Raw genomic sequence first — 27,950 nt, 5'->3', positions numbered from 1 at the left:
TCAGCCATCTCTGCTGAGCTCAGCCTGTGTCTAGGCTTGAAGGGAAAGGAGCCAGCCCTTTTCCTCTCTCAAAACTAGACACTCCTCTACCCCACCTACAGGTATCATTTAGAGTGGTCAGAGACTCATCTCCCTCTCCTCCTCTTAGCCATAATGGCAGTGATTGAAGAGGCTGCATGACTCTACTCTAACCAGTATGCCCATCTGCACCTCCTGACCATCAGAGTGATAACTGGCTTAGCCCTTAGGGCACTTTTCTCACAGCAAAGGTTTTGTCCAGCAACGAGGTGCCAGAAGAGAGAGATTTGTTCTGGTGGTGTCTATTCTAATACACTGGAAGGCACAGTGCCTGTTGTCCATCCAGGCAGTCCATCTTGCAGGATCTCAGAGTGGATTGGCTGAGATGTCTGGAGCTGTGTCCAGGAAAGTGGATCTTAACCCCAGAGACTATTCAGGCAGTGCACTCCCATTGGACATCTCCAATAGCGGATAGTAAAAAATATCAGATTCCTCAGATTCTGTTTCTTGTACTAGAAACTGCAAGCCTATGCCATGGGCATGTTCTTATTTAGCTTGAGAGGCCCACTGACATACAGAATTCCACCCCGTCCCATTCATTCCCTGGGTCCTGCAAAAGGTTTAGGCAAAGAAGGAAACGTTCATCCTAACCAGACAATCCTAGTGTTTGGGACACAATCCCAGTGTATAGAGTTTCCTTGGTTTCCACATCTACTGACAAAACATCTGGTGACAGATAGCGCTTCAGCAAAAATTCCATCTCATATCCTGGTTCCCTGATATTCCTGAGGTGGCAAAGTCATTTGACCAGAGTACCTCTCACCAATCCCAAAAGCATCCCAATCTAGAACAAGCCACTATACCTGGGACAAGTTGAACTACTAATACGCAGGAAGAGGATGGACAGCCAGCTCCTATTCCATCCCTCCGGTCCTAGAATGCCTTTAGGGGTGCTCAGAAAGGGCGCCACCCTTAGTATCTTAAAAGAATAAGCATCACGGTTCCTCTAGAATGTTTTCTAATAGACTGTCACTTGCTAGTCATCCAAGTTTTTGAGGGTAATAAAAATATCTGCGCTATGCTGAGACCAATTGTGGTTGCGTGGCAGCTTACAATAGCACTCTTCAAGCTACCTTATCCAGGCTTTAAGCCCTGAGTATTGGACTCCTTGTTCTAGCTTTCCCCTTAATGGATATTTATTCTTATTTCTATCCTAGTAGCATCCAGTGGATTTCTATTACAGCAACCACAAATCACCAGTCAGGATTGAGATCCCATTATGCTAGTAGTTGTATAAACATATAGATAAGTGTGGACTATTCTATGTGCCAGACAGGTGAGTGATCTGGCTGTGAATCACAAGATGCCTGTTCCTAATTATTCCTAACAACAGGGTCTAAGAATAGTCCTTTCTTTATTCCTGTCCTAAACTCTAGCTTCCACTGGAGCCAAATCTTTAACCTTCCTTCATTCTCTTCTCACCCATCTCCTCCAAAGGAAGCCTTATGGTACTTTCTTGATGATAATCAGGGCTAGTAAATCGTTATGCAGGGGTCAAGATTATTGGACTCTTTTTAAGGGATCAGAAAAGGGGAATGGCTTCCCAGTAAAATGACAGATTTGTGGCTAGTTTTGTGTATGAAAGAAGCCTACATAGCCAGACTCGCATAGCCACTAGGTGTTAAGGATCGCTCCACCAGAAGGATGGCTCTCATCAGCAGTGAGGGTGTCAGCCTCCATTACAGTATGGAGGTAAACGTATCTGTGGAGACTTTCAGACAACGAGTTCTGGGAATCATAGCCCAAGACACTGTCACCTAATTCTCCACAGTTAGTATGCCACCCAGTGATGATAACGTGTAATGCTAGGCATTACCCATTGTAGATTAGCGACTCCCCACTCACAGAAATGAAGATTTAGGTGTTGTCTTGTAAACTAAGTTGGGCAGAGGTAGATGACCAGTTTGTAAGCCCCACCTGAGTTATAGTTTGGAATGATGTTTTCAGGTTGTAGTCTGTCGAGGTGTGTGAGATGCTAAGAAAGTTATCAGCTGTAGCTGAGAGGCAGGCTACAGGGACAGAGGGCACAAGTCCCCTGACAACTGAGGCAGAGTTATCTGTATACAAATAATCAAGGATGTGCAACCCATTCCAGGTTGGTTGTGCCCCTGAGCAGAAATTTGGTCTAGGTCTGTCAAGTTACTGTGCAGCAAGCCAGAGCTCACCACAAAATAAGACTGAAACCATCCTTTTCTCCCATGGGAAAAGAAGCTTTGTACTCCTGCCTGAACCCTAAGGATCCACTCCATTGTTCTCACTGCTTATACCCTGCATGTCAAGGCCACTTATTGGGTTTCCCTTTTCATCCTGACAACACAGCTTTTGATTGGCTAGAGTGGTTTCTGATGAACTGCACAAGTCACTTCCTTCCCACCAAATGTTGAGCATGCTGCCTCCAGCGCACTCCACCCCTGACAGCCTCAAAAGCCAAACATCAATATGAGAACTATTTCAAAACTAAACTGATAATCGCAAAGGCAAAATTCATATTTAACACTCCGCCCCTTGACTCTAAATACTGCTTAACCACGTGCTTCTGTTGTGCCATCTCACTAATCCTAAAAGAGAGGGCACAAACTAAGCATATACAATTATATTATAGTCAAGGCCTTAAGGTGTATTATCAGAACATTATAGATTGTATCTTCTCTTGGAGTTAGTTACTGTGCTGAAGCCATGAGTCAAGTCACTTGAAATGATTCTAGTGGGGGAAATGATAATAATAAAGAGGCAAGCGAGCTCAGTGATAGGCTTGTGGGTCCTATAGAATTTGAAAGGCTATGATTTCTATTCCTAGACCCATCCGTTAACATAATAACAAGCACCATGCTTTTCCACCCCATTCAAGGACTTGTACTAGGCAAGAATTGAGAGCCAGAACAGCAACAGGTCAATCCTGTACAGTGTAGTCAAAAGTTGCCAGGAAATTATCATGGCAGCGTTCTTGAAAAGCCTGCAGCCACTCTGGCCGTCTTTGCTAAATTTATAATTGTAGCTACAGGCTTCATCGCAAAAGGAACCCAATATGTGATGTTTGTTTCTGTGGCAAGAATGGGAGGAGACTAATGGTAAAGGAGGGGGTAGGATTGGGGAGGAGGGGGAAGAAAATCAAGCCTTGCAGGGTTTTCAGAGACCTGCAGAAAATCATCTAAATAGAGTAGTTCATACTTCAGATACTGTGCACTGCTTTGACAATCCTCTGGTTTATGGCGTATTTAACAAAGTCTTCTTACATTTACTAGCCTGGAATGTCCATTTTACTAGATGCTTTCTGCTACTTTACTAGTACTTTAAAATTTGGACACGTGACAGAAATGTGTGTAACACATTTTTTAAGTGTTGATTGCGCTCGTAATTTTAAAGTTAGAATATAAAATAAACATCTCTGCCCTTTCTTCCAGCAGGCAGCACAGAGATCTGCTCTCCGCATTCTGTCTGACAGGTACATTTTGTCATTTTTATGATCTATAAATTGCTTTATGAAACGTTGAGCCCTATTTATTGTGGCATATAACTCATAATCGGATTTTGTCCCCAAAGTATCTGTGAATTGGGATGTTAAACATTTTTTGCATGCTTGGATTTGTCATGCATGTGTGGAGTTTATTACTGCAAAAATCAAAGTCTTGCTGTATTTCATACAGAATATGTAGAATCCCTTGTTGTGATACCAAGCGAGAGATAAGAAACTTACTGGAGAAGGCATGAATGATGCAGTAAATTCTGAGCTTTAGAGAATGCTGAGATATATTTAAGCTCATTTTTCAGCAATAAGTACTTCATTTATTTTGAGAAGTTCTCTTTTGATTTTTTCCAGATTCTTTCACTGGGAATTGCTCTTGTTTTGTTGAGATTCTCTCAATATTAATTTATGAGGGATTGGCTTTTGGCTGGGTAGGGAGGATATTTATTTTATTTTTGAACAGTAATTTGTACTTTAGGCAGAAAAGGAGGGAACAAACACAGATATTCTCACTCCATTTTTACTCAGTCCTTTCTCAGGCAAAATTCCCATTGACTTTAGCAGGAATCTTGCCTAAATAAGGAATTCAGGATTCAGGCCATAGTAAATATTACAGTTCGGCTGTAGATCAGTACAGGTGTTTACCCTAAATGACTGTTCTGAAAGAGGATTGATTTAAATATAAGGTAGCTTTCTAAGCCAGTCCTGATTTTTTTTCCCCCGTTTTGGAAATGGTGAAGATTGTACATTTTAGTGCCTATGAAAAAGAACTAGCAGATTTACATTTATCCACAGTTGAGGTACTGTGTCATGCAGGCTGACACAAAGTAAATTTCCCCATGCCTCTTTGGCAGCCACCTCTATTCCATCTAGCCCACTCTCCCCCCTCCTCCCTGGGAATAAGCAGTAATTGACTCAGTAAGCCAGCTCAGTCTAGGGCTTCTCCAGAGCAGAGCCTGTCACTTAGGCTGAATTATATGTTGTGCATGGGTGAATAACGTTTCTCTATGCCCTGAAGCAGTGACCGCCAAAATTATCCCTCCTCGGTACACAAACACTTTTTGTTTAGATTTTTTTAAAAGAAGGAAAACTTTATCCTAGCAAGCTGAGTGCAACACCCAGGCTGTGGGCTAAGTCGTGTCGTCAGATTTTGGGCATGAAAGGCACACAGATATCGGCCATATTTGGCCAGAAAGCAGGCAAGGAAAAAAGCCTAAGCAGCATCATACCCCTATCCCTGAATACATGTAAGCTCTTCCATATAAACAAGATGCCTTTTGGGTTCTGTGGGTATTTGGAGGTGTGGCCACAGGGAATGGGAGGAGCCAGAGATGACTATTTCACCCAACTAAACTGTGAAAATGCCTGCAGAATTGCTCAGGGGAGCAGCCGTGCAGGCTAGCTGTGCTGAATATGTACCCAGGGGATTAGGCAGCTTTGTACTCAGCACGGCTAGCCCATGCCACCGTTTGCCACTGCCCGTGCTGCCCCTGCTACACTACTATTTTTAGCATGGTAGCGTCATGAAAACTAGCTTGAGTATCTCTGTGCAAGCTGGGAATCACACCCCTAGCTCCAAGTGCAGATGAACCCTTAGAGAGCAATGCTATGACCCGAGTAAATGTTTTTAGGATTTCCTCTTTCATTACCAGAGAGCAAGAATGGTGGAGTGGTTAGGGTGCTAGCCTGAGGCTTGGTAGACATGAGCTCAGTTCCCTGCTCTGTCAGACTTACTATGTGACCTTGGGAAAGCCGCCACGGGTGTGTCTCCACTGCAGTGAAGGGTGTGACTGCAGCCCTGTAGACAGACCAGAGCTAGCTTTGATCTAGCTAGCTTGAAAGACCATAGCAGTGAAGCTGTGGCAGCACAGGCTGTACAATGCCATTCCAGGCAGCCCATGCTGCCACAGCTTCCCTGCTATTGTTATTCAGGCTAGCTCAGGTCTGTCTGTGTGTGCTGCAGCCACACCTCTGATTGCAGTGTGGACAGACCCTCAGTCTCTCTCTGTCTGTAAAATGGAATAATAGCATTTCCCTGCCACGTAGCTCCCAGTTGGAGCCAGAGCTTTTCACCAGTTGGAAAGAAGGCAACAGGCAGAAATCTGTGCCATGCTGGAACTGGTTTACTGTAATGAGTTGCTGGGTTCATACCATTTCCACTCAAGATCCCTGGAAGGGACGGGCAGATTCTCCCATGGTACACTGTGAAAACATTCATAGAATGGTGCAGTTTATTGAAGTGGTACAGACCAGGGCATGTGCTCCCTGAAGTTTTAGCTCACCAAAGGAGTGAGTAGAGCACCAGTAGGAACGCAGGACACTACAATACCACCCTCAGCACTCGACTGTTACTCTGCGGTGTTACTGTTCTCTCTCGTGATAGGCTAACTGGAAGGAAGTAACTCAAAGTTAGGTCACTTGAGTTCATTCTGTAGTAAGGACACACCTAAATGCATTAGAGGATTGTGAGGTGCTACGCTCTATAGTAAGGGGGCCATATGAGATAGACCTTAGACAGATTACTTAAAACTGGGATGGCAACTCTCCGGGTACGTCTGCACTGCAATCCAAGATGTAACTGCAGCTTTGATAGCCATACCAGTACTAGCTTTACCCACGCAAAAATTGCTAAAAGTAAGTGTAGATGCAGTAGCGTGGGCTGTACAAGCACCGTGACAGCATGGAGACCTGCTCACACTGCTAGTTCATGCTGAAGCCTGTTCCTCCACATCCACACTGCTACTTTTAGCAGTACTAGTGTGGGTAAAGCTTGTGCGGGTGTGCCTCCTATCCAAGCTGCAATCACATTTCTCATTGCAGTGTGGGTCACCCTTAGCGTTTTTGGGTGGGCAAAGAGTTTCTTGTTCCCAGATTTATCCTTAAGCTATGATTAGGGCCCTACTAAATTCACAGCCCCGACCATGAAATCTGGTCTCCCCCCATGAAATCTGGTCTTTTGTGTGCTTTTATCCTATACTATACAGATTTCACAGTGTTTCTCAAATTGGAGGTCCTGATCCAAAAGGGAGTTGCAGGGGGGTTCACAAGGTTATTTTAGGGGGGGATCACGGTATTGCCACCCTTTCTTCTGCGCTGCCTTCAGAGCTGGGGAGTGGGAGAGCAGCAGCTGGTGGCCAGACACCCAGCTCTGAAGGCAGCACGCTACCAGCAGCAGTGCAGAAGTAAGGGTAGCAGTACCGCAACCCCCGCTACAATAACTTTGTGACACCCCCGACAAGCTTCTTTTTGAGTCTGGATCCCTATAATTACAACACCATGAAATTTCAGATTTAAATAGCTGAAATCATGACATTTATGATTTTTAAAATCCTTTGACTATGAAATTGACCAAAATGGACCTTGAATTTGGTAGGACCTTAGCTATGATCCAGCAAAGTGCTTAAATATGTAACTTGAAGCATATGAATAGTCCTGTTGCAATCAGTAAGACTACTCCTGGGCTCCAAGTCTAAGTTCTGTGTTGGACTGAAGCCCTTGTCTGTTAGTATGTTGCTTCTCACACTGTAGAGTTCCCCACATAGGCTGTTTATCAAAGGAGCGACTCAGCTGGCTGACAGCCAGAAGGAATGCAGTATGGCAGCTCTGGTGGCAGCCTAGGGAAGTCTTGACTCCCTCTGAGCTGCAAGTTAATCTGGATCCCATCAGAAAGCCAGGGCACTGTGGTTGTAGGTTGCACAAGACACAAAGGAGGACCATGCATTCAGGACCAGTCAGTGACAAATTTTCAGCTTTAGAAATATTTTCACTTTGGCTACATTTTTCAAGACTATCCTGCAAGGAAAAGAGCCAGAGTCGTCTTTCTCATAAATGAAAGCAGATATCAGCCTTGCCATTGATGCAGAATCATGGTTATCCCACAGCTACAAGCTCCACAGGCTCTACAGGGCAGTCAACGGTGACTGTTGGTAAATTTTAGGGTAGAAGATATCTAGAACAAGTGTATCCTAGCCCCTCTAATTATAACATGCAATAAGAGAAATTGTATAAAATATATCTTGTTTTTCAGCATTACCTGCTGCAGCCATTCTGTTTCACATTAAAGAAAAAGGAATTTAAAGGCTCGAGAGCTTTGTAAAGGTTTGAGTGAATAGTCAGAATGGGGATTTCTGGAAATCTGGGGTTCAAATTCACTTCTTTTCATTTGGGAGCTAAATTTGTTGGTATCAATTGAATTCCAAGTGAATATCTTTTCACATCCCAAAACTTTAACATGATTTGCCACATTTTGGTCATTGCCGTTCTTTGTTTAGGAACATCCCATGATAGACTTTTAGGCAGGGGTTGTAAATCACAACTGAGGGGCATGGCAAAGTTACATAAGAAGATGGAGGAGAGCTGGCCTAAAGAATTCTAGCTATTGGGTCACACATAATCAGCTTTTCACATTGAGGAGTAGTAAGATTATCCTAGCATTCAGGAAATGAGGCTCAGTGGGGGAAGGGGAAGGAGAAAGTGGTCTTCTCTCCCAGAAAATGTTAGCAGTTTCCTACCAGCTGTAGTTTATGTTTCATGCCATACCACAGCCAAACATACGCCCATACCCACTGGTCCACTCCTCTCCCTTCTCAAAAGTGGTCCTAGTAACATTTGATGAGGTGAGGGAGAATGAAAGTTCTAATTAAGGGAAATAATTGCACTTATAAAATATCTTAAAAATCTATGTGCTAAAAGAGAGAAAAGTAATTCTTTTAACCTTTTATGTATTCCCTCCAGCTGCCAGTTTCTTTTCACTATAGTTTGCAATTAATTTATGTGTGGATAATTACTGTGTATGCGTGTGGTGCGTTGATATGCTCTTCTATATATTAGTAAGGAAGAGACAGGCATGGTTGCTTTCTGGCAATGTGAAGAATATGCAAAGTGCTATTGGGAAGTAGAGTGTCTATGTGTGTAGCATATGAAGTGCCTCAGCATATGATTAACCCCACTGAGTATGTAGTAAATAGTAGATAACTGTGATCAAAAAAGTATTTGTGTGATTTATCAAGCTGAGCAACTGTGCATTTTGCAGTGAAGCAGGAGGTCAATCCTGAAATCTAGGGCAAGTAGAGCAATAGGAAATTGCAGGGACTAAGAAGTTAATCATACCCTTGGACTGCTTCCATCTGTTTTTGAAAGACAGAGTCAGTACAGCTAGCAAGGATGCTTCACTGCACCAGATCAGGAATTAATTTTTTCAGTGAATCTTCAAATATCATTTGCAGTAACATGGGCTTATAAAAATGTAATTTAATTTCATGGGGATAAATCATATAGGACAAGAAGTGTGGGGTTTTTTAAATGTGTGTGTCTAAAAAGGAGAAGCAGCAAAAATAGGAGGAAAACAGACATGAACAGTATGAAACTCGGAGGGTATAAATGGTCTTGTGGTTAAATTGTGCGTGTAATCGTCTTTGAAAAATCAGCTTGCAACTGAGGGAAACTTACATTTTTATGACCTTTTGAGGTATATTTTTCAGTAACCTATCTGCCCATCTTGCATCAGCTTGGGTCAAAGGGGCATTTACTTAAAGTAGTGTTGAACTGCTGCTCTGAACGATGACTCCCATGTATCAGGACTAAATGGTTCTCTGTGGACAACTGGGTTATTAATGAAGAGAAAATATAATTCTGTCATTTCTTTATCAGTTCTGACATTTCTCAGTGTAGTTCATTGTACCTTAAAATTACACTCCCTTTGGACAATGACATTCCCTTTGGGCACTGAACATGTTATAAAAGAAAGGGGATTTTCACTTTAATAATGGCTCCAGTAAATGAAATTACTCCTCCCATTGGAAGGGGTAGGGGGCATAATTAATTAATGATATTAAGCTGTTCTTTGGGATGACCTCAGCAGAGAGCTAAATGCATAGAGAAGCTGTGTATTATGAATTATATGTTGTGCTATTTTTAGTGTTGGCATGAAAATGAAATGTTATGGAGACATTATTTACCTATTTGTGGCAAAGGCCTGAGGTTTGTAGAGTACTAATAGCATGAAATCAGGAGCCATGCAATTCATCTGAACATCCCACTTTGACTACCACCAGTTTTTTAATTTTTAAGTAAAATTTCAAACTTGATTGCCTAAATAAGTACCCTTATTTTCAGACATGAAGTAACTCTAATAGGAAGTCAGTACTGTTGAAGTATGAATTCAAGTGCCTAACTTCAGTCACACAAGTTTACAAAATTCAGACTTGGTGTTTGTGACACATCATAATGACAGCACTGGAGATCCGTAGAACAGGTATAACATGAATAGCAGAAGTTCAAATTTCTCTTCTGTGGACCAGCTCTCCACAGGACAGATGGAGGGATATGTTTCACCCCTGTCACTCACAAACACCAGTCCACACACTATACTATAGTTAGGCAAGAATTAGCCAGTCAGATCAGGTATACAGGTACCATCCAGCTTTTCTTATTACGTACTCACTCCGCTCCATTTTTTTTTGCTTTTGAGACAGTTTAGAAGCCTGCTCTGAACTTCTGGTTCACCTGTTGGTTTCATTAATTTTTATTTGTTTTGTCATTAGGCCATTTGGCTGCTGAGCCTTTTTTATTTTACTTCTGAGAACAACATTTTCTCCATTGTTCTTATTTTTGTTCTGTCTGTCTGCTGCTGCTGCTGCAACAATGGAGGAGGAGTTGAAGCTAGGAACTCTGCATGGCTGGGGGAAAGAAGTATAATGCAAGTGGAGGCCACCTCCATTAAAGGTTTGTGGCTGGACTGAATGCAGACCAAGAACACCTATCCTATGGCCGCAGCTTCTTGCTGCCCAAACAGGAGTATGTGCATCAGCCAGCTCTTTACTTTTAGCTGCCATCCTAGATGATTCTTTAGCAATGCTCCAGAGGAGGAGCAGAACTGTGGCCAGTTTCTTTGCAGGCAGCAGGAGGTGAGAAGGCACAAGGAAAGACAGACCCTGGTCCCCAGGGTTATTGCATGGTTGAATCAGGCCTACTGCATTTATTTTAGGTGATATGGGCCCTATTCTGATACATTCCTCGCCCCCAGTGAAATTTCAGCGCTGAAGATGCCCCACCTCTCAAAGTCCAGACGCCCTTTCCATTTTCTCACAACTGTTTTGCTTTGGAACAGGCTACAGGAAATGCTTCACTCTTCTCCACCCCCTCTTCTCCCATCTGTACTGTAGGCTCTGACTTAAAGGAGGATCATGTTGATTTGCCATTAGGGCAGGGACTGTCTTTCTAGGTGTTTGAACAGCCACCCCCTTATACCTCCGATCCCCATGGGTGCTGTCTCTGTACACATAATAATTAACAATATGCCCCAGAAATGTATCCACCTTCTCCTGAAGCCTGTCAGAGGATCACTAATAATAACTGGAATTACCTGGTCAAGTATGTAGTTGATACCTTCTGGGGATATTTAGAACATTTGAGAGGGGATAAGTCTCTCTTTGAACACACTTCAGATAAGAAACTGATATTTGCTTGCTGGAAAGTCTCATTCTCCAAATCCCTCCAGAAAGGTAGACTCGCCTAGGAATAGCCTTATAGCCTTATGCACTGAATCTTCCACCATCCCCCCTGGAAGCAAACAGTTTGCTTACAGACACTCAATAAAAAGTGGAAAGAGCATTTGATTAGTCCACCGGCATCAGCCATTAATGCCTCTTACTTTTTAGGGTGGCTAGTAGTAGCCCAGACAGTCAGTTATATATGCCACACATATCCTGGGGCCACTATTATAGGATGGTCTTGCTGCAGTCCAATAGGATTGTGTCAGTCATACTCCCCAAAAAGTCACATACATTTTTTACCTGGGGAAACATGCAGATAACACCTCAAATGATATCTTGAAGGGTTTCATTAAATGTTTGGCTATCCAGGTCCATGACTAAAAAAGCATTGATGGGTAAGAGATTTCTGAGACTAGATAAAGCTCATAACTAGGCCTTTCTCTGGTTCACACTTCTTGAGTGCCCTAAATGTTGCTCTCATGGGACAAAGCGGTTTTCCCCTCCCCTCCCTTTTGGACGGCTCAGATAGGAGTCTAAGAATAAATCCTCTCAATCTGTTTTGTCCATTCAAAAGTCTCTGGTCAGGATTTGAACATTCAAATCTAAACTTGGGAAATAGTCACTTCCACAAGCCCTTTGATTCTTCCAAACCATCGCCCAAAACCAGTAGGGCTGTGGGAAAAAATATTTCTGCAGACAGATTCCAACTCCAACTCTTCTTTCTCTGTTACCCTGCTAGAAGGGAGACTTCTCTTCCTGCCAGCATGATGCCATGTTACTGAGGATCATTGAATGCTGGCAATCATATGACAGGGTTATCTCACAGAGTTTTCAGTCTCCTCTCTCCATGTGGTTATTTTCTTCATCTCCCACCTTCCAGTAAAAAGGACTCACTTTCTCCAAATGTTGCCTCAAAATATGGCTCTTGGGACAGTGTTCCAGTTTAAAGAATGAAGATATCGTTTGTACCAAGAGGAACTTCCAAAGTCAGAGCCTGGCCCTGCATTCCTTACACACCCAAAACTCTCACTAAAGTCCACAGTAGTTTTGGGAGTGCATGGAATGCAAGATCAGGCCATAGGTTGGAGCTGGTTAAAGAAGGAACACACTGTCGCCACGCACTTGAAAGGTCTGTTGTGCAGGCATCGGGAGAAAGATATATATATTTATATACCTTGAAGCCAGCATTCATAATCAGTTTTGTGTGCAAAACTTCTGGTTTATCCAGTTAGAGTACATCAGTGGGAAGCATTTTTTTATGGAAATGTGGAATATAAACAGAAAAACTGGCAGGGTTTTGGTTTAATTTGACTGCGTGGGGGGGAGAGGGGTTACATAAAATCAAAGCTTAAATCATTAATTTTAAATGTTTTGAATTGTAGCTCATAGATTACCCTGAGTAGTGTACACTAGTAACATTTCTTACTTTACAGTAATTTGAACTTTATATGAAAGTTAAGGGACCCAGATTCTCAGCTGGTATAAATTGAAGTAGCTCCACTGATTACGGTGGAGAGTTTTCATCAGCTGAGAATCTGACTCCAGAAGGTTTGCAACATTTCCAATTTTTAAAAAGCACATTGCTGAATTTATTCAGACGATTGTACAAGCGAACATTTAAAGTTAAAGTATTAAATGTACAATTTTGTCCTCTGTCATTAATTAAATAATGAGGCACTGTACTACAGTCAAACCTGTTCTCAGTGTTCCCTAGAACAGAGGTCTCTCCTTTTCTTGTGCAGTTGGAATGTTAGTGAGATTCATTTGAGATAGTTACTGAGCATAAAAGGCACTCTGCTTTATTTATAGAGTTGCTTGGAAATTCTCCAGGGGAATGGTTTACCATCAGAGAATGCAGATTTGATGAAATTGGAATCTTTCACAGAGACAGTTTAATTTCAGCTAAGTCTGATGGAACCCAGGCAGGGCTACAATGGAACCCTGCCTCTCAGGCAAATTTTGAATCCTGCCTAATTCTGTGCCAGCTCCTCGGTAGCTCATCTGGTGGGTTACTGATGAATACAGGCTCCCAGATCTTCAGCCACCTGCCTGATGTGTGATGGGAAGAGAAGACCATGGAAGCCCTGGGAGCTCCCAAGCTCTGATTGTCCCAGCTCAGCGGGCTTCCAGACTCCTGGCTCCCTGTCAGCTTGCCAGGAGGAATTTTATTTTACAATTATCAAAACAAACAGTTTATATGTTCCAAAATGAATTTTTTATAGTCTGTTTCACAGAAAATTTCAAAATTTGTGGGTTTTTTTCCAAATTGGAATGAAACCAAATTTCAAAATTCTGAAATCCTCAGCAAAACGGAATTACTGTTCTCTGTACAGCTCTATTTATTCATAATGGGGCCTCCTAATGCTGCAGTCAGTGGGCGTGCCAGAGTTTGTTATCTATCTAACAGAACTGGAAGGGACTCTGAAAGGTCAGCAAGTCCAGCCCCCTGCCTTCACTAGCAGGACCAAGAACTGATTCTGCCCCAGATCCCTAAGTGGCCCGCTCAAGGGCTGAGCTCACAAACCTGGGTTTAGCAGGCCAATGCTCAAACCACACCTTTGCTTTCTTGTGCTGTTCACACAGGTATAAAAATTAGATCTAGTTGAAACGTGATGTAAAGAGTCAGTTCGGAAATTATTTATGTTTTTGCAACCTGAAAAGAATATGGGTTTGAAATGTAGTAATAAAAAGAAGTAAATAGAAATTACTTTGATTACTTTTTCCCCTTGGTGTATAATTTAAACTGTATAATCTGTATATACTAAATTCTGCTGTCTTTGCATACTAATATATCTTTACTTTTCATATTAATATATCTTCTGTATCTGAATGCTGTAAGGACTTGAAGGGTCTATTCTGCTCTTGATACATGCATATAGCCTCTGTTCATACTTATGGAACTCTGTCTCTCGTACACACACACAGTGAAGAATAGACCTCTCTGTAGGAAACACCTCAGCCAAATAATTCAAAGAACTGCACTCCTTTATTATGTATTGATACAGTGGAGTATAACTGCTCAAAATGAGTAAATAGTCTATCAAGAAAAATCTTTTTTTAAAAATCCCCTGGTTCTGATTTACACAATAGATCAAAATGATTCCAGAAAAGTTATTGAGTCCTGCCAAGTAAATCACACTCTTCCTAATTAACTTCTCAGACACTTTACTGTGCTTTTGTGAGTGTGTGAACTGACACTGCCCTTATATAGTAGACATTGCAAGTTCTGCTTTGTTTGAAAACTAAGAGATTACTTCCAACAGTGACAAGGCTGGCTGTTGTGTAGGGCCCTCCTGGGACACCTTTGTTAAACACTCTCTCTACTACTGGATTGTCTCCTTGTCCTTACTCTCTTTCTTTCCCTGCCCTTCTGTGCATTTTAGAGTGAGGAGGGGAGCAGGAGAAACAGATCTTCCACAGTAGCTGGCTTCCCTATGGATCCCCATGTTTTTGGCTCTCCAGCCCTCACCTTACTGCTTTTCCCTCTTGTTCTCCCTATTCAGTTTCACTTCCAAGCCTCCCCCTCCTGAGATGTTTGGCTCCCTGATATATCCCTCACCAGGGCCGGCTCCAGGCATCAGCCAAGCAAGCTCATGCTTGGGGCAGCAGATTCCAAGGGGCAGCATTCCCCCCAATCCTTTTTTTTTTTTTTTTTGCTTCGCCCCTTCGGCCACCCCACAGGTTTTTTTCTTTTTTCTTTTTGGTTCGCTGCTCCGGCTGCCCTGTAGGGGACAGCAGCGCAGCAGAGGGGAGTGCCCTACTGGAAGCGGTGCCAGGTCTGTAGCAAGCCAGGCAGGGCAGCCCGCGTCCTTCCCTGCCCGCCAACTGGAGCGACGCGGAGCCCTCCTGGCAGGCGGTGTGGCGAGCACCCCACTGAAGGAAGCACCGGCTGCCCCCCTTCTCTCCCCCACCCCCCCGCTGCCCGGGCACATCTGCAGGGCTGGCAGTCCCCCTGCACCCGCCTTCTGTCGCCCCTGCAGGTTTTGGTTTTTTTCCCCCTTTGCCACTCCAGCCACTCCGCAGGTTTGTTTGTTCCCACCCTCCACCCCACTGCTCTGGCCACCCCACAGGTTTGTTTGTTTCCCTCCACACACACTCCTTCTGCTGCTCCAGCCGGCCTGCAGGTGCTTTTTGCTTGGGGCGGCTAAAAAGCTAGAGCCGGCCCTGTCCCTCACTGTTTTTTCTCTTTCTGCTCCCCTAATCAGTCATCTCCCTGCCCCTCAGTATCCTTCTGGAGCCCTCCTCCCTGACATCCTCTGCCAATGACCTGCTCCACCAACTGCCCAGACCTGGCTCCCCTGTGCATGCAGTGGGAGGCATGTTATCTTGGCTCATGGTGTCACATTAAACTCTTTTGGAACCTAGTCAACTCACCACCTGCTGCTGAAAGATTAATGTGTCCTGCACTGTTAGAGTGAATTGACCTCTTGTTTTTTTCTCCCCCTTTAATGATTTTGTGTGAAGCTGGCCGTTCTCCAAGTGTATGACTCATAGCATTGACTAGAACCGGCTGTAGTGCAACCAGACTTCCCTCCATAGCTCTGCTAATGCTTCTCAGCCTGACCTGCTACCTACCCCCCTTGGCAGCATTGTGCTCCTTCTGGGCAGCAGCTCACTGTTGTGCTGGATGGTGTGGCGCTTTTTATGATGTGAACAAGTGTCATCTCATTTGCCAGGTGACATCAGCAGAAATTAATCTAGGTAAACAGCGGTGGATTAACCCACCCTGCCACCTACCCTGTTAACTGAAATGACCTTTGACTTCAGACCATTAAGGTGCCCACAGGACAATCAATCAGGCATGACAATTACTAGGAATTGTTTATATTCTATAAATCCTCTGTTCTGCTCCCCTGACTATTCACTGCTGACCCGCCCTCATAATCCCTTCAAATAGTTATTTATTGAAGTAACTTCCTTTAATGTCGTGAAGTCCATTGTCTGAAGTCTTACAGGTTTGATATTGAACAATGACACCACCTGGATTTAAACTGGGTTTGTAAATATTTGATTCTTCAGTGTTATTCATCTGAAAATAGATACCAGGACTGTTCTAGCTTTGGCCGGGCTAGAATAGTTGCCTGAAGGAAGAAGAGAAATTTTGGGAAATTACCAGCCTCTTTTTAAAGTTCTTTTTAAAGTTCTCAGACAAAAAGCCTTTTGCCCTAAAACTTTGCCCTGAACAGAGTTCCCAGTCATGACCTACTGTAAATCTCATAGGACCATTTTAACCCTCACAGAGCTCTGGTTAAATGGCATTGCACCAGGCCAAACCTCCAGGGCATCAGGATGGTGTTGCGGTTTTTCTCTTTCAAGCTTGTATATTATCTTCATAACATATTGCCAGTGTTCACAGGACCAAATAAGATTGTGCCCTTTCCTTTAATGTACTCAGTGCTCTTTAGTTCACAGTCTGTGAGGTCAACAGGAAAACATGGAAGAAATCTCCACTGAATGTCAACCTTTACTGGTTTTCTTGTCCATTACTGATTTCTTATTCAGTTCTTCTCACTTAATTGAATGGAGCTTTTTCCTCTAATCTAAACTTTAGCTAAAAAGCATTATTAAAATAATGCTCAGCAACTGAGCAATTTTGTAGGCCCTGCTAGGATCCTAGTGCACTGATATCAGAGATGGAAAACTCATTTTACTTATTTGAAACTTTATTGGTGCAGATTTCTCGCTTGAACAATTTTGTGTTCCCATGCTGCTTGCAGGAGGAGGTCCAATAGACGAAGAGAGTTGCTGCTGGGGGGTTTTGTAGAAGAGTCACAAATATTGATCTTATAAGTAGAGCTGTTCAGAAATTTTCAACAAAACAGTGTTTCATCAGAAAATGCTGATTCGTCAAACCCAAATTGTTTCACGAAAATATCTTGGGTTTGACAGACATGAGTTGAATCAGAGGAAGGGTTCAGATGGAAACAGTTTCCTCAAGAGCATGTTGTGTTTCAGGTACACCATGCGTCAATGTTTCCAAAACAGTATTTTTTTCCTTGAATTTCCATTTCGTGAGAAAGTTTGAAAAATTTGACTTTGGTCCAAATTGAATGAAAAACCAAATTTCAGAATGTTGACATTTCCCATGAACTGGAAGTCCAAAGTTTCAGTCAGCTGTCACTGTAAGATACCCATCCCAGAAGAACCACACGAGTGGTTCTCCCAGCTCTCAGGATCACCCTCAGCATTTGTCTACCTCCTGCTGCCAGAGGGAATCTGGGCACTGTTCTTTGATTTAAATTACAGAGGAAAAAAAGATTTAAGTCAATTTTGCAAATACAGAAAAATAGTTCAAGAGGTTAGCAAAACTCCAAACTCTTCTGGGATTGCCCATGTCTAACTGAAACAGGGTTGTGCTGTGATCTTTAGGTCAACCATAGTTTTTAAATCATTACCTGTCTTAGCATTGCATCTGTTTGGACAATTCTTTAATTTGAACCCAAGACTATTTATATTTGCAAACAGTTTTTATAATACCTTTTTCTGTATTTTTGAAGTGAATTTAGTATTTATGACAGTTGTCAAATTGGCAGTTCTGGAGACTGAAGTCCTGTTTATCCTGTCATGTCTTTTATTGTGAGGAAAGAGTAAATGCCCAGTTGCTATAGAATTTATTCTGTAATGCTGCGTGCTTCCTGTGTAGAAGCTATGCATATTTCATATCCCTGCAGCCAGAGGGCAAGTCCTTAACGAGGACTTTAGTCCCGATCGTCTTGTTGTTCGTATTTAAACGGAAGCCAACAAGAATTTAAAAGTGCACTAGTGCTGCTTAGTGCCTTAGCATTTGATCTGGTTAGCTAAGCTGAACCAAATCCACATTATTTTATTATAAAGCTAAGGTGGAATTCTGTTCTAAGGCCCACACTGAAGCTTGAACTCTGATATTCTGTTCTACCTATATGCACACATCTCCACTGTTAAAGAGAGCAAAATATCAGAGCAGTCAGTCTGCCTCAGCAGAATTTTGGCCTTATGGTAGAAATTCTGGTATCAAACTGCTTTAGAGAAGAAGCAAATTTGCCCATGCAGTGTCTCCATTTGTGTACAGTAATTTATTTAAATACATACAGTAGAATCTCAGAGTTCCGAACACATCGGGAATGGAGGTTGTTCGTAACTCTGCAACGTTTATAATTCTGAACAAACATTATGGTTCTTTCAAAAAGTTTACAGCTGAATATTGATTTAATATAGCTTTGAAACTTTACTATTCAGAAGAAAAATGTTCCTTTTCCTTTATCTTTTTAGTAGTTTGCATTTAACACAGTACTGTACTGTACCGTATTTGCCTTTTTTCCCCCTTATCTCTACTCCTGCCTGATGGCGTACTTCCAGTTCCAAATGAGGTGTGTGGTTGACTGGTCAGTTCATAACTCTGGTGTTCGTAACTCTGAAGCCTGGTCTACACTAGTTGTTATTTCGGAATTAGCCGAGTTAATTCGAAAAAAAAATGATTCCGTCCACATGACCAAACGGGCTTTTTCAATTTAAAGGGCTCTTTAAATCAATTTCTGTACTCCAGCTCGGCAAGTGGAGTAGCACTTAAATGGAGATTGCAATCCTGGGTTAAAGGTATTGTGGATGCAATTCAGTGTTATTGGCCTCCTGGAGCTATCTCAGAATGCTCCCTTCTGATCACTCTGGACGACGCTCTCAACTCTGATGCACTAGCCTGGTGGGCAGGGAAAGCCCCAGGAACTTTTGAATTTCATTTTCTGTTTGGTCACCATCAGCACAGGTGATCGTCAGCATGGTCCACTGTCACAGGCGACCATGCAGAGTCCATCATCACAAAAGATCACGTAGTCCTGGATTTGCAGACGAGTTCCAGCATGGTCCAAACAGGAGGTACTGGATCTCACCGTATGTTGGGGAGACGAGTCTGTTATGGCAGAACTATGTTCCAAAAACAGGAACGCAAATACGTACACTAAAGTCTCCATGGCCATGACGGAAAGAGGCTACTCCAGGAACACAGAGCAGTGTCATACAAAAATCAAGTAGCTCAGGCAAGCGTACCGAAAAGCCAGGAAGGCAAACGGGCGCTCTAGGTCACAGCCCCATAATTCCGCTTCTACCATGAGCTCCATGCAATTATGGAGGGTGATGCCACCACTACCCCACGACTGTCTGTGGACACCTGCAAGGGGGGAGGTGCACAGAGCGAGGAGGAAGAGTCATTGAAGGATGAAGAGGAGGAGGAGGAGGAGGACAGTGCACAGGTGGCAAGTAGGAAATCCGTTTTCCCTCCTAGCCAGGAACTATGCTTAACGCTGGAGCCAATAGCCTCCCACCACTCCCAATGTGGGCTCCATGACCCCGGAGAAGGTACTTCTGGTGAGTAAGAGCCTGATCATTGGAGCCACGCGGTGGGTGCGGGGATGCGGGGTGTTGTGTTTTGTGTGAAGTGATCATCCCAGACAGCCCGCAGGCCCGCCTTTATGGCATGCAGTCCTCCCGCACCAATAGGGCCCAGCTGAATGCGTGGAGGCAAACAATTGTGGAATCCCGTAAAGCATTACAGGAACATGAACAGAGGAGGGACGCGCGTGATGAGACCAGGCAGGACGCTATGGTCAAGCTCATGGGGAAGCAAACTGACATGCTCCACTGTATGGTGGATCTAATGCAGGAAAGGCAGCAAGACCACAGACTGCTGCTGCAGCCCCTCTATAACCGCCCTCCCTCCTCCCCAAGTTCCATAGCCTCCTCACCCAAGCACCCAAGAACACGACGGGGGAGGCTATGGGGACCCACACACTCAACTCCAGAGGATCGCCCACGCAGCAGAAAGCTGGCATATGTGAACTTCTGATTTGGTTTCTCGACTTGTCCTTCCCTCCTCCTCCACTCCCCAACCCAATCACCACCGCAAGTCTGCCTTCTGATTTCTCTCAATGTGTTGTGCAACAGATAATAAAGAACAGTTTTAAAACAATTTAGACTTTATTTCCTTTCATATATATATGGGGTGGGTAACTTCAAGAGAAACATACACAACTGTCACACCGTACCCTGGCCAGTCATGAAACTGGCTTTCAAAGCTTCCCTGATGCGCAGCATGCCCTGCTGCGCTCTTCTAATCGCCCTGTTGTCTGGCTGTGCAAAATTGGCTGCCAGGCGAGTTGCCTCAACCTCTCACCCCACCATAAACGTCTCCCCCTTACTCTCACAGAGATTGTGAAGCACACAACAAGCAGCAATTACAATTAGAATACAGGCAAGTCACATCTTAGGGGCATTTAACATGCGCAAATTCAGCTTTGCGCGGTCTGCAAAAACGGGAAAAAAAAGAAAAATAACAATGTAAAAACTGCATCTGTAGTGCGGGCAATTCCACCCACCATTCAACTCAATGAGTGTTTCACTATATGTGGTTTTTGCTTTACGCACTAACCACGGAATGGAACCTCTGTGTAAGATGAGACTTGCCTGTATTGGTTGTGCTGAGATCTAACCGAGTCAGTAAACTGCGCCAGTGAGCTTTCAAATGTCCAAAAGCACATTCTACCACCATTCTGCACTTCCTCAGCCTATAGCTGAATGCTCCCTACTACTGTCCAGGGTGCCTGTGTACAGCTTCATGAGCCATGGCATTAAGGGGTAGGCTGGGTCCCCAAGGATAACTATAGGCATTTCAACATCCCCAACAGTAATTTTCTGGTCTGGGAAGTAAATCCCTTCCTGCAGCTGTTCAAACAGACCAGAGTTCCTGAAGATGTGAGTGTCATGCACCTTTCCCGGCCATCCCACGTTGATGTCGGTGAAACGTCCCTTGTGATCCACCAGTGCTTGCAGCAGCATTGAAAAGTACCCCTTGCAGTTTATGTACTGACCGCCCCAGTGTGCCGGGGCCAAGATAGGGATATGCGTTCTATTGCCCCGCCGCAGTTAGGGAACCCCAGCGTATTAAAGCTATCCACAATGTTCTGCACATTTCCCAGAGGCACTACTCTTGATAGCAACTGGTCAATGATTGCATTGGCTACTTGCAGCACAGCAGCCTCCACAGTAGATTTGCCCACTCCAAACTGATTCCCAGCTGACCGGTAGCTGTCGGACATTGCAAGCTTACACAGTGCTGTGGCCACTTGCTTCTCAACTGTGAGGGCTGCTCTCATTTTGGTGTCTTTACGCTTCAGGGCAGGGGACAGCAAGTCACAAAGTTCCATGAAAGTGGCCCTATGCATACGAAAGTTTTGCAGTCACTGGGAATCATCCCAGACCTGCAACACTATGTGGTCCCACCAGTCTGTGCTTGTTTCCTGGGCCCCAAATCAGCGTTCCATGGCATGAACCAGGCCCAATGCCATCATGATCGCCCAATTGCCACATGCCGTGCTTCTAGGAATGACTGTGTCCAGGTCCTCATCAGTATAGCAATTGCGTTGTCATTGCTTCCTCGACCGGTTTTGCAGATACTGAACATAGTGCTGGATAATGCATGAGGTATTTACAATGGTCAAAACTGCAGTGGAGATCTGAGTGGGCTCCATGCTTGCCACACTATGGCGCCTGCATGTGTAATCCTGGAAAAAGGATGCGAAACGAGCTGTTCGGTTCAAGATGGCCAAGAAAAGGTGGTAAATGGTTGTCTTCTGTAGCTTTCACAGCGTCAGGAAGAACTGCAAGAGCGGGAGAGCAGAGTTTGCGACGGAAACATGAGCAGAGTTTGCGGCGGAAGCGGTGTGGCTCTGTTCATGATGGCCAAAAAACAGCGGGGAATTGTTGCCTTCTGTAGCTTCCACGGATGCCCAGGACAGACAACATGGAAAAAGCAGCGGAAGCTATGTAGCTTTGTTCATGGTGGCCGAAAAAAGGCAGGAAATGGTTAGATGAAAGAGTAGATAGAAAGAAGAGAGGACATGCGAGTTGGATTCATAGTACCAGGAGAAAGGCGGTGCACCGTGCTGCACCATCTGCTGGTAGTATGGCATCTGCCATAGCTTTCATGGAGGGAGGAGCGAGTGACGGCATACATCCAGAAACACCTGCGAGAATGTTTCTGCCTCATCATGCACTGGGAGCTTAACTCACAATTCCAATGGGCGTCAGAGACTGTAGGAACTGTAGGACAGCTACCACGGTGCACCGCTCCAACATTCGATGCTAGCCTTGGTACTGTGGATGCACTCCGCTGAATTCACGTGGTTTAGTGGGGACAAACAACACCGAATGTATAAAATCGCTTCCGAAAATTCAAATAAAATACGTTTGAATTAATTTCATACTGTAACCATACCCAAGGTTCTACTGTAGCAGCAAATCCTGTCCACACACTACTCTCTGTAGCTGTGGGGGGACCTGAGCGCAGTGAAAGCAGTGTCTTTCCACTACACTGGGTGGAAAAAGGAAGACATTACAGATGCAGCCCGCACTCCCTGTCCACATCAAAGCTGAGTTCTGTGAAGGCATCATGTGTCCCATTTACAGGCATTCAATTGAGGGAGGAGTTTGGGAAGGGCTGGTTAGTTCACAACTGCATGATCCCACTAGCAATCTTCTCAGTGCTGGGCAGCAGTAGAGGCGGCATTAACTGTGGTGGAGTATGCAGCTTGTACACTCAACACATGAAGAGAGATGAGGAGGAATGTGAATTCTGAAAGAGTGAAAGAGAAGATGTAATTCTTTTTATCTGTGAAAATCTGAGCAGGGTTTATTAAGCCCACCACCGTTATCCAAACCTATACCATTGCCTCAAATAATATATTTCATTATATTGTCAAACAGTGATAGGCTGCAGTTTGGTTGAGCCAAAGCTTAGCTAGTTTTGATATTTAAGACATTTCATAAAATGCACACTCCACACCTGTGCTGGGAAACAGTTACCCAAAATAGTGTCACTTTTCTTGTTTAGACATTATGCTTGGCTGACATGACACTTGCAAATTACTAACAGCATGTTTCCAGTACTGTGATGTAAACAGGTTTTGTTTAGTTAGGAAGTGATTGCCTAAGAGCTTCTAAAAGGCAATATTTTAATCTTGGGTTTTTTTTAGTTTAATCATTTACTAAGGTAATATTTTAAAAGATCTTTACTTTAATCTTGCTGTTGTCTTTTTTCTTTTAGTGTACTGTCCATTGTTTTTCTTCTCATAAAATCAGTTTTCACACTCTGCAAATTTAGTTGCTGCATTTCTTTAATATCAGATCTATACTTAAATACAATTAGTTCTCCTACTTGTCATTTGGTCATATCATCTAATGTTGGAGAACACAGAATAAGTTTGCAAAGTTTTAGTCCATGAGATCATCCATCAATTTGTAAACTGCAGATGCTGTCTGTCTAACTTCATTTCCCTACCTTAAATATTTATGATATTGTTTCTTTAAAATCCATGATAACAAAAACCAAAACGATCGTAAATAATCCAGAGAATATGGAATTGTTTTGGATAAGAAAGTAACAAATTACTGTGACTCTTTAAACATGGAAGTCTACCACGGAAACCCCAGCAGCCTCTTTGACAGGCTGCTCTAAAATCTTTCATTTGCTTTGAAGTTGTTTATTATTTATACCCCCTTTGAGGTTTGCAGACTAAGGAAATCATCTATTTTAATACTGTGAAACCTTCTTGTGGCCACCAGTGATAGGAATTCCTGTCCTGTTTCCTGTGCCTCACTGACAGGCCGATGAGAGCCTTTTAAAAACTTTTATAGCTGCTAGTGATCAATGGCATTATATCTCCTACTGTTAACAAATGTCTTTCAGACTACTACTCATCTCATTCATGGGATTACATGGTTAGTGAGACTCTCTTTTATGTTCTCTCTTGATAATGATGTTATTTCATTATATTAATAATTCAAAGTGATCGGTTACATAATTACTATTATAATACAAGAGCAATGACTGAAATGTTATATTTAATTCAAAATTATTTTAATTACTAGGGGTATCCACCGATTTTTAAATTTTGTTCTGCCAAGTCTCTTGCCACGATGCTATTGCTTCTTGGTAATTGCAGCTCTCTCAGCCCAGCTAACAAAGGGAAAATTAAAACAGGCAGGCAGGAATAGAAAATATATGTTCCTGGGTGAAAGCTGCTCACCTCCTAATTACCCTGCAATTGCTAGATTTAAAATCTAATTTATGAGCCTGGGCAGAATGGCTACATTAGTTCATTATTTCATTATGATCTTTCATTCCTAGTGTCAGGAATGCAGTTCTCAGTGTGACCATGTTAGCAGCTGCTCTAGGCTGTGCTGCTGTAAGGCACTCACGTTGGAGAGAAGCTTTGAAAAAGTTCAGACCAGTCTCCAAACAATAACATTTTATAGGAGTGAGATGAAACCATAAAATCAAAAATTGATGGCCTGTTACAGATACTTCAATATTCTGACCAAAATGGAAACCAAACACAGACATGTCTGGAACAAAAAGCAGTTTCGCTGTTTGCTGCTGTAATATCTCACATGCTTTATACAGCATACCAAACACCACAATTCATCAAATAAGCTGTTACATATGACATCAAAGCACTCCAATAAAGACTGCATTAGGCTGGTTGATGTACTTGTAGAAATTGTACACAATCGGCAGGCAACATAGGTCTGTAGCCTAGCTACCTCAAGGGTGGCAAACGCATGTAGAGAGGGCCAAATTCCATTTTTAATTGTGGGGTAAAAATGTAGGACTACACATACCCCACAATCCACTGAGGGTCTCCCACTGGCATCAGTAGATTGTTTGCATTGTGCTCAAAGGTAGACTGTGACCTTCATGCAGTAACTGAACTATTAGTCATCATATATGTATTTTGTTTTCAGTACTTGATTACTGTATTCAGTATCACTCAGTGGGAAATTATGCTCCTATTTACAACCACTACTATTGCTCTCATTTGTTTCTCTTTTTTTTTATTTCTCTCCTTCTTCCCTGTGTATACCTCCTCTCCCATCTCTTCTCTGCATATCCTTACCTGCAACAAGTTCCTGTTCCTCTCCCTCCACTTACAGGCTTAATTCCTAACTCCTTCCCCATTCCACGGCTCAAATAAGCAATTGAATAATTAATGCTTAAATTTAAAGTGCCATTAGGTTTTCAAGTCAAGAACCCAGAGAGATTCATGGGAGGTGGGGAAGTTCACACATCTCATTGCCTCAGGCTGTCTGCAGATTCCGGCCGACAACACTGTATCAGTTTATACTTGCTCATTTTTGAAGGCTATTTTTGCAGCTGTGAGGGCTAAGAAACTTAGTTTCGTTTCTTTTTAAAAGGTAGATGCTGCAGACTCTGAATATGCCTTGTGGATCATACAAACACAGCATGTGGGCTTGATGTTAGACACCTGTGAGCTAGACAGAAAACCTGAGACCCATTAACACATCAGGGTCCTTCTTAATCACAGTGTAGGACCATAGGAAGTGTTCCCTCCACCCATGAAAAGGTTATTAATTGTATTGTTTAGAGTTTTTTGACTTTTACTGTATTTCTTGTTATCTGGGTATCTACTACTCTTTGAAAGAGCCAGTATATACATTCTCACAGTTGGGCAGCCCGCTTCCCTCCATCCTAGCAGCAGCAGTAGATGTAGGCTTCAATGCCTTTAATAGCCTCTCTCTGAATCCTGCTGCTAAATTTAAATTCTGTTTGATATAGGAATATACACTACGTTGCACTGCATGTCCGATAGCATGCAAGACATTACCAAAGCAGTAACTAGGAGGATGCTGTTAGAGGTACTGGGCCTGTGATAAGAGTTCCAGAAAGTCAAAGATGCCTTTGTGATTGTTAAATTGCATGGGGAAGAGGCCAGCAACTTCTTGTGGACATTGTGAGGGAGAAGCATCTTTGTTGGACTACCCTCACCCCTGTCCATTGCTCTCAGGGAGAGGCAGGGAAAACAAACTTCCCATACCGTGAAAAAGGTTAGCCTGAAGAACAGACTAAGTAAGATACACGTGAGTTCCTAGTATTATAAGAAACTTAAAAATATGCCTGGCTGTTAAGGAATAGCAAAACATATGAGACACAGTATGACTTACTCAAGGATATGTCTAGTACTGGGGCAACTACACCAAAACACAGCATGGTTTAAGACTAAAATGTTTATTAAAATGTCATACAGTTCTAGTGCTATTTTCCTTCTTTTGGGTAGCACCTTTCATAAAAACAAAGGATGTAAGGGTCCAGTCAGGGAGCCACTGTGTCCAGACACATCAGTATCACTCTGGATTAATAAAGTAAATAAAAGTTATACTCATCGCTTTGTAGCTTATTTCTCCCTCCCCACTCATTCTGTACATGTATGAACAAACCTTCCACGCTGTTTTCTATGGACAACATATAAAAAGTGATTCAATTCGCATTTGGACCTTACTTTATTCTTTGAAATATGAAGTGTCATTGTTTCCTATTATAGATTTAATCTATTTATATTTATCACAGTAAATCATTGCTGGTTATTGTTCTCTGTTATAATGAGGCCAGCTTTAGGCACCATGACTGTGGAAGGTACGGCTAGGGCTATAGTTGAGGGTTACCATGTATTCTGAAATATTACTTCCGGCATCAGAACATGATGATGCTGTATCACAATGGGCTGGATTTCAATCCCCTCACTCAGTATTACATTACTCCATAGGTACTTCCATTAAAGTTGTGGAGTGAGCTACTAAACCGAAATAAAAGTGTCAGAATCTAGCCCTGTGGAATTTGGATTTGGGATCTTCCCCAAGTGTCAGGCCCCTGAAATCCTAAAACCAACCCGCATGCAAATATTCCTCAACTGCATTTTATGAACATTTCTTCCTGTATTGTTTTTTGAGTTTCTTGGGGTGTGAGATGCAAATGAACACTCACATGCAGCTCTTTTTCAAAACACACTATAATCGTTATGCACATGGCAGAAAAATAGCTTGTGCTTACTCAAATAGGGAAATGATTTGAAGAACATTTTAAGGGCTGCAGGCAATTTCAAAATGATTAGCTTTTAACCTTCTCTTCACTGCTGTTCTGGGCTTTATTAGTTGCTCTCTTTGGCTGTTCCCCGGTCTGTCTAATGCCTTCTGTGGTGATAGAAAACTATGTATTTGTCTGAGCATTTATAATTTTTTGCAACATCTGAGAGAGAACTTTTTGATCCAGAGCAGGCTAACAGAAAACATAATGGTGTTCTGCATAGGAAATGATGTACCCGGGCAAGCAGTAGAACTTAGAACCTCTTTTTATAGTTCTTTATGCAGAGCAGAGCTACTTACATTAAGCTCCCTCTCAAGAGCTACTGTAAATTTCAAGTGACAAAGAGTCCTGTGGCACCTTATAGACTAACAGACGTATTGGAGCATGAGCTTTCGTGGGACAATACCCACTTGTGTCTGACGAAGTGGGTATTCACCCACGAAAGCTTACGCTGCAATACATCCATTAGTCTATAAGGTGCCACAGGACTCTTTGTTGCTTTTTACAGATCCTGACTAACAGACTACCCCTCAGATACTTGTAAATTTCAAGACAGCATATAGACTAGAGCAGACAGGCTAAGAAAGTCCTTTGGGAGCCAACAGAATATGGCTTGAGTTAAAGAGTAACACAAAAGCTGGCAGCAGCAATACTAAGAATCAGTAAAACCTGAAAAAGTTCATCACGTATTTAAATGTATTACACCCACTCGAACAGCTGTTTCAGTAGTAAGTAATTTTATCTGCACAAGTTCATCTGTATTTGGACTTTCAGAGCATAGAGACTGACCTTGCCGGACAGAGCCATTTGCACAGCCCTGTTGATTTAAAAGCCAAAGGCTGAATTGTGGTAGTGTGACACACTGCAACACAGTGTTTGGAAGTGATAAGAAATTCATTATTTTAGATTGTCAAACATGGGGTTGGGCTTGTTAATAATACTCTGACACAAGTTGCCAGTGTGCCAAAGCAAAAAGAGTGTGAAGGATGCCTCTGTGGTTGCAGTCCAGTGA

General features: G+C 42.9%; 1 protein-coding gene across 1 annotated transcript in view; it reads left to right on the top strand.

The window, feature by feature from the left end:
* AFF3 (ALF transcription elongation factor 3) overlaps window positions 1-27,950 on the top strand; it is a 492,261-nt gene that overhangs the window by 398,787 nt on the left and 65,524 nt on the right. The window contains exon 9 of the mRNA XM_032765391.2: window positions 3,480-3,520. Coding sequence (XP_032621282.1) covers window positions 3,480-3,520 — 41 coding nt within the window. The remainder of the gene's footprint in view (window positions 1-3,479; window positions 3,521-27,950) is intronic.

This window comes from Chelonoidis abingdonii, chromosome 1, assembly GCF_003597395.2.
Source record: "Chelonoidis abingdonii isolate Lonesome George chromosome 1, CheloAbing_2.0, whole genome shotgun sequence".
NCBI classification, from domain to species: domain Eukaryota; kingdom Metazoa; phylum Chordata; order Testudines; family Testudinidae; genus Chelonoidis; species Chelonoidis abingdonii.
The sequence above is the reverse complement of the archived record's forward strand: the minus strand, read 5'-3'. Positions and strand labels throughout refer to the sequence as shown.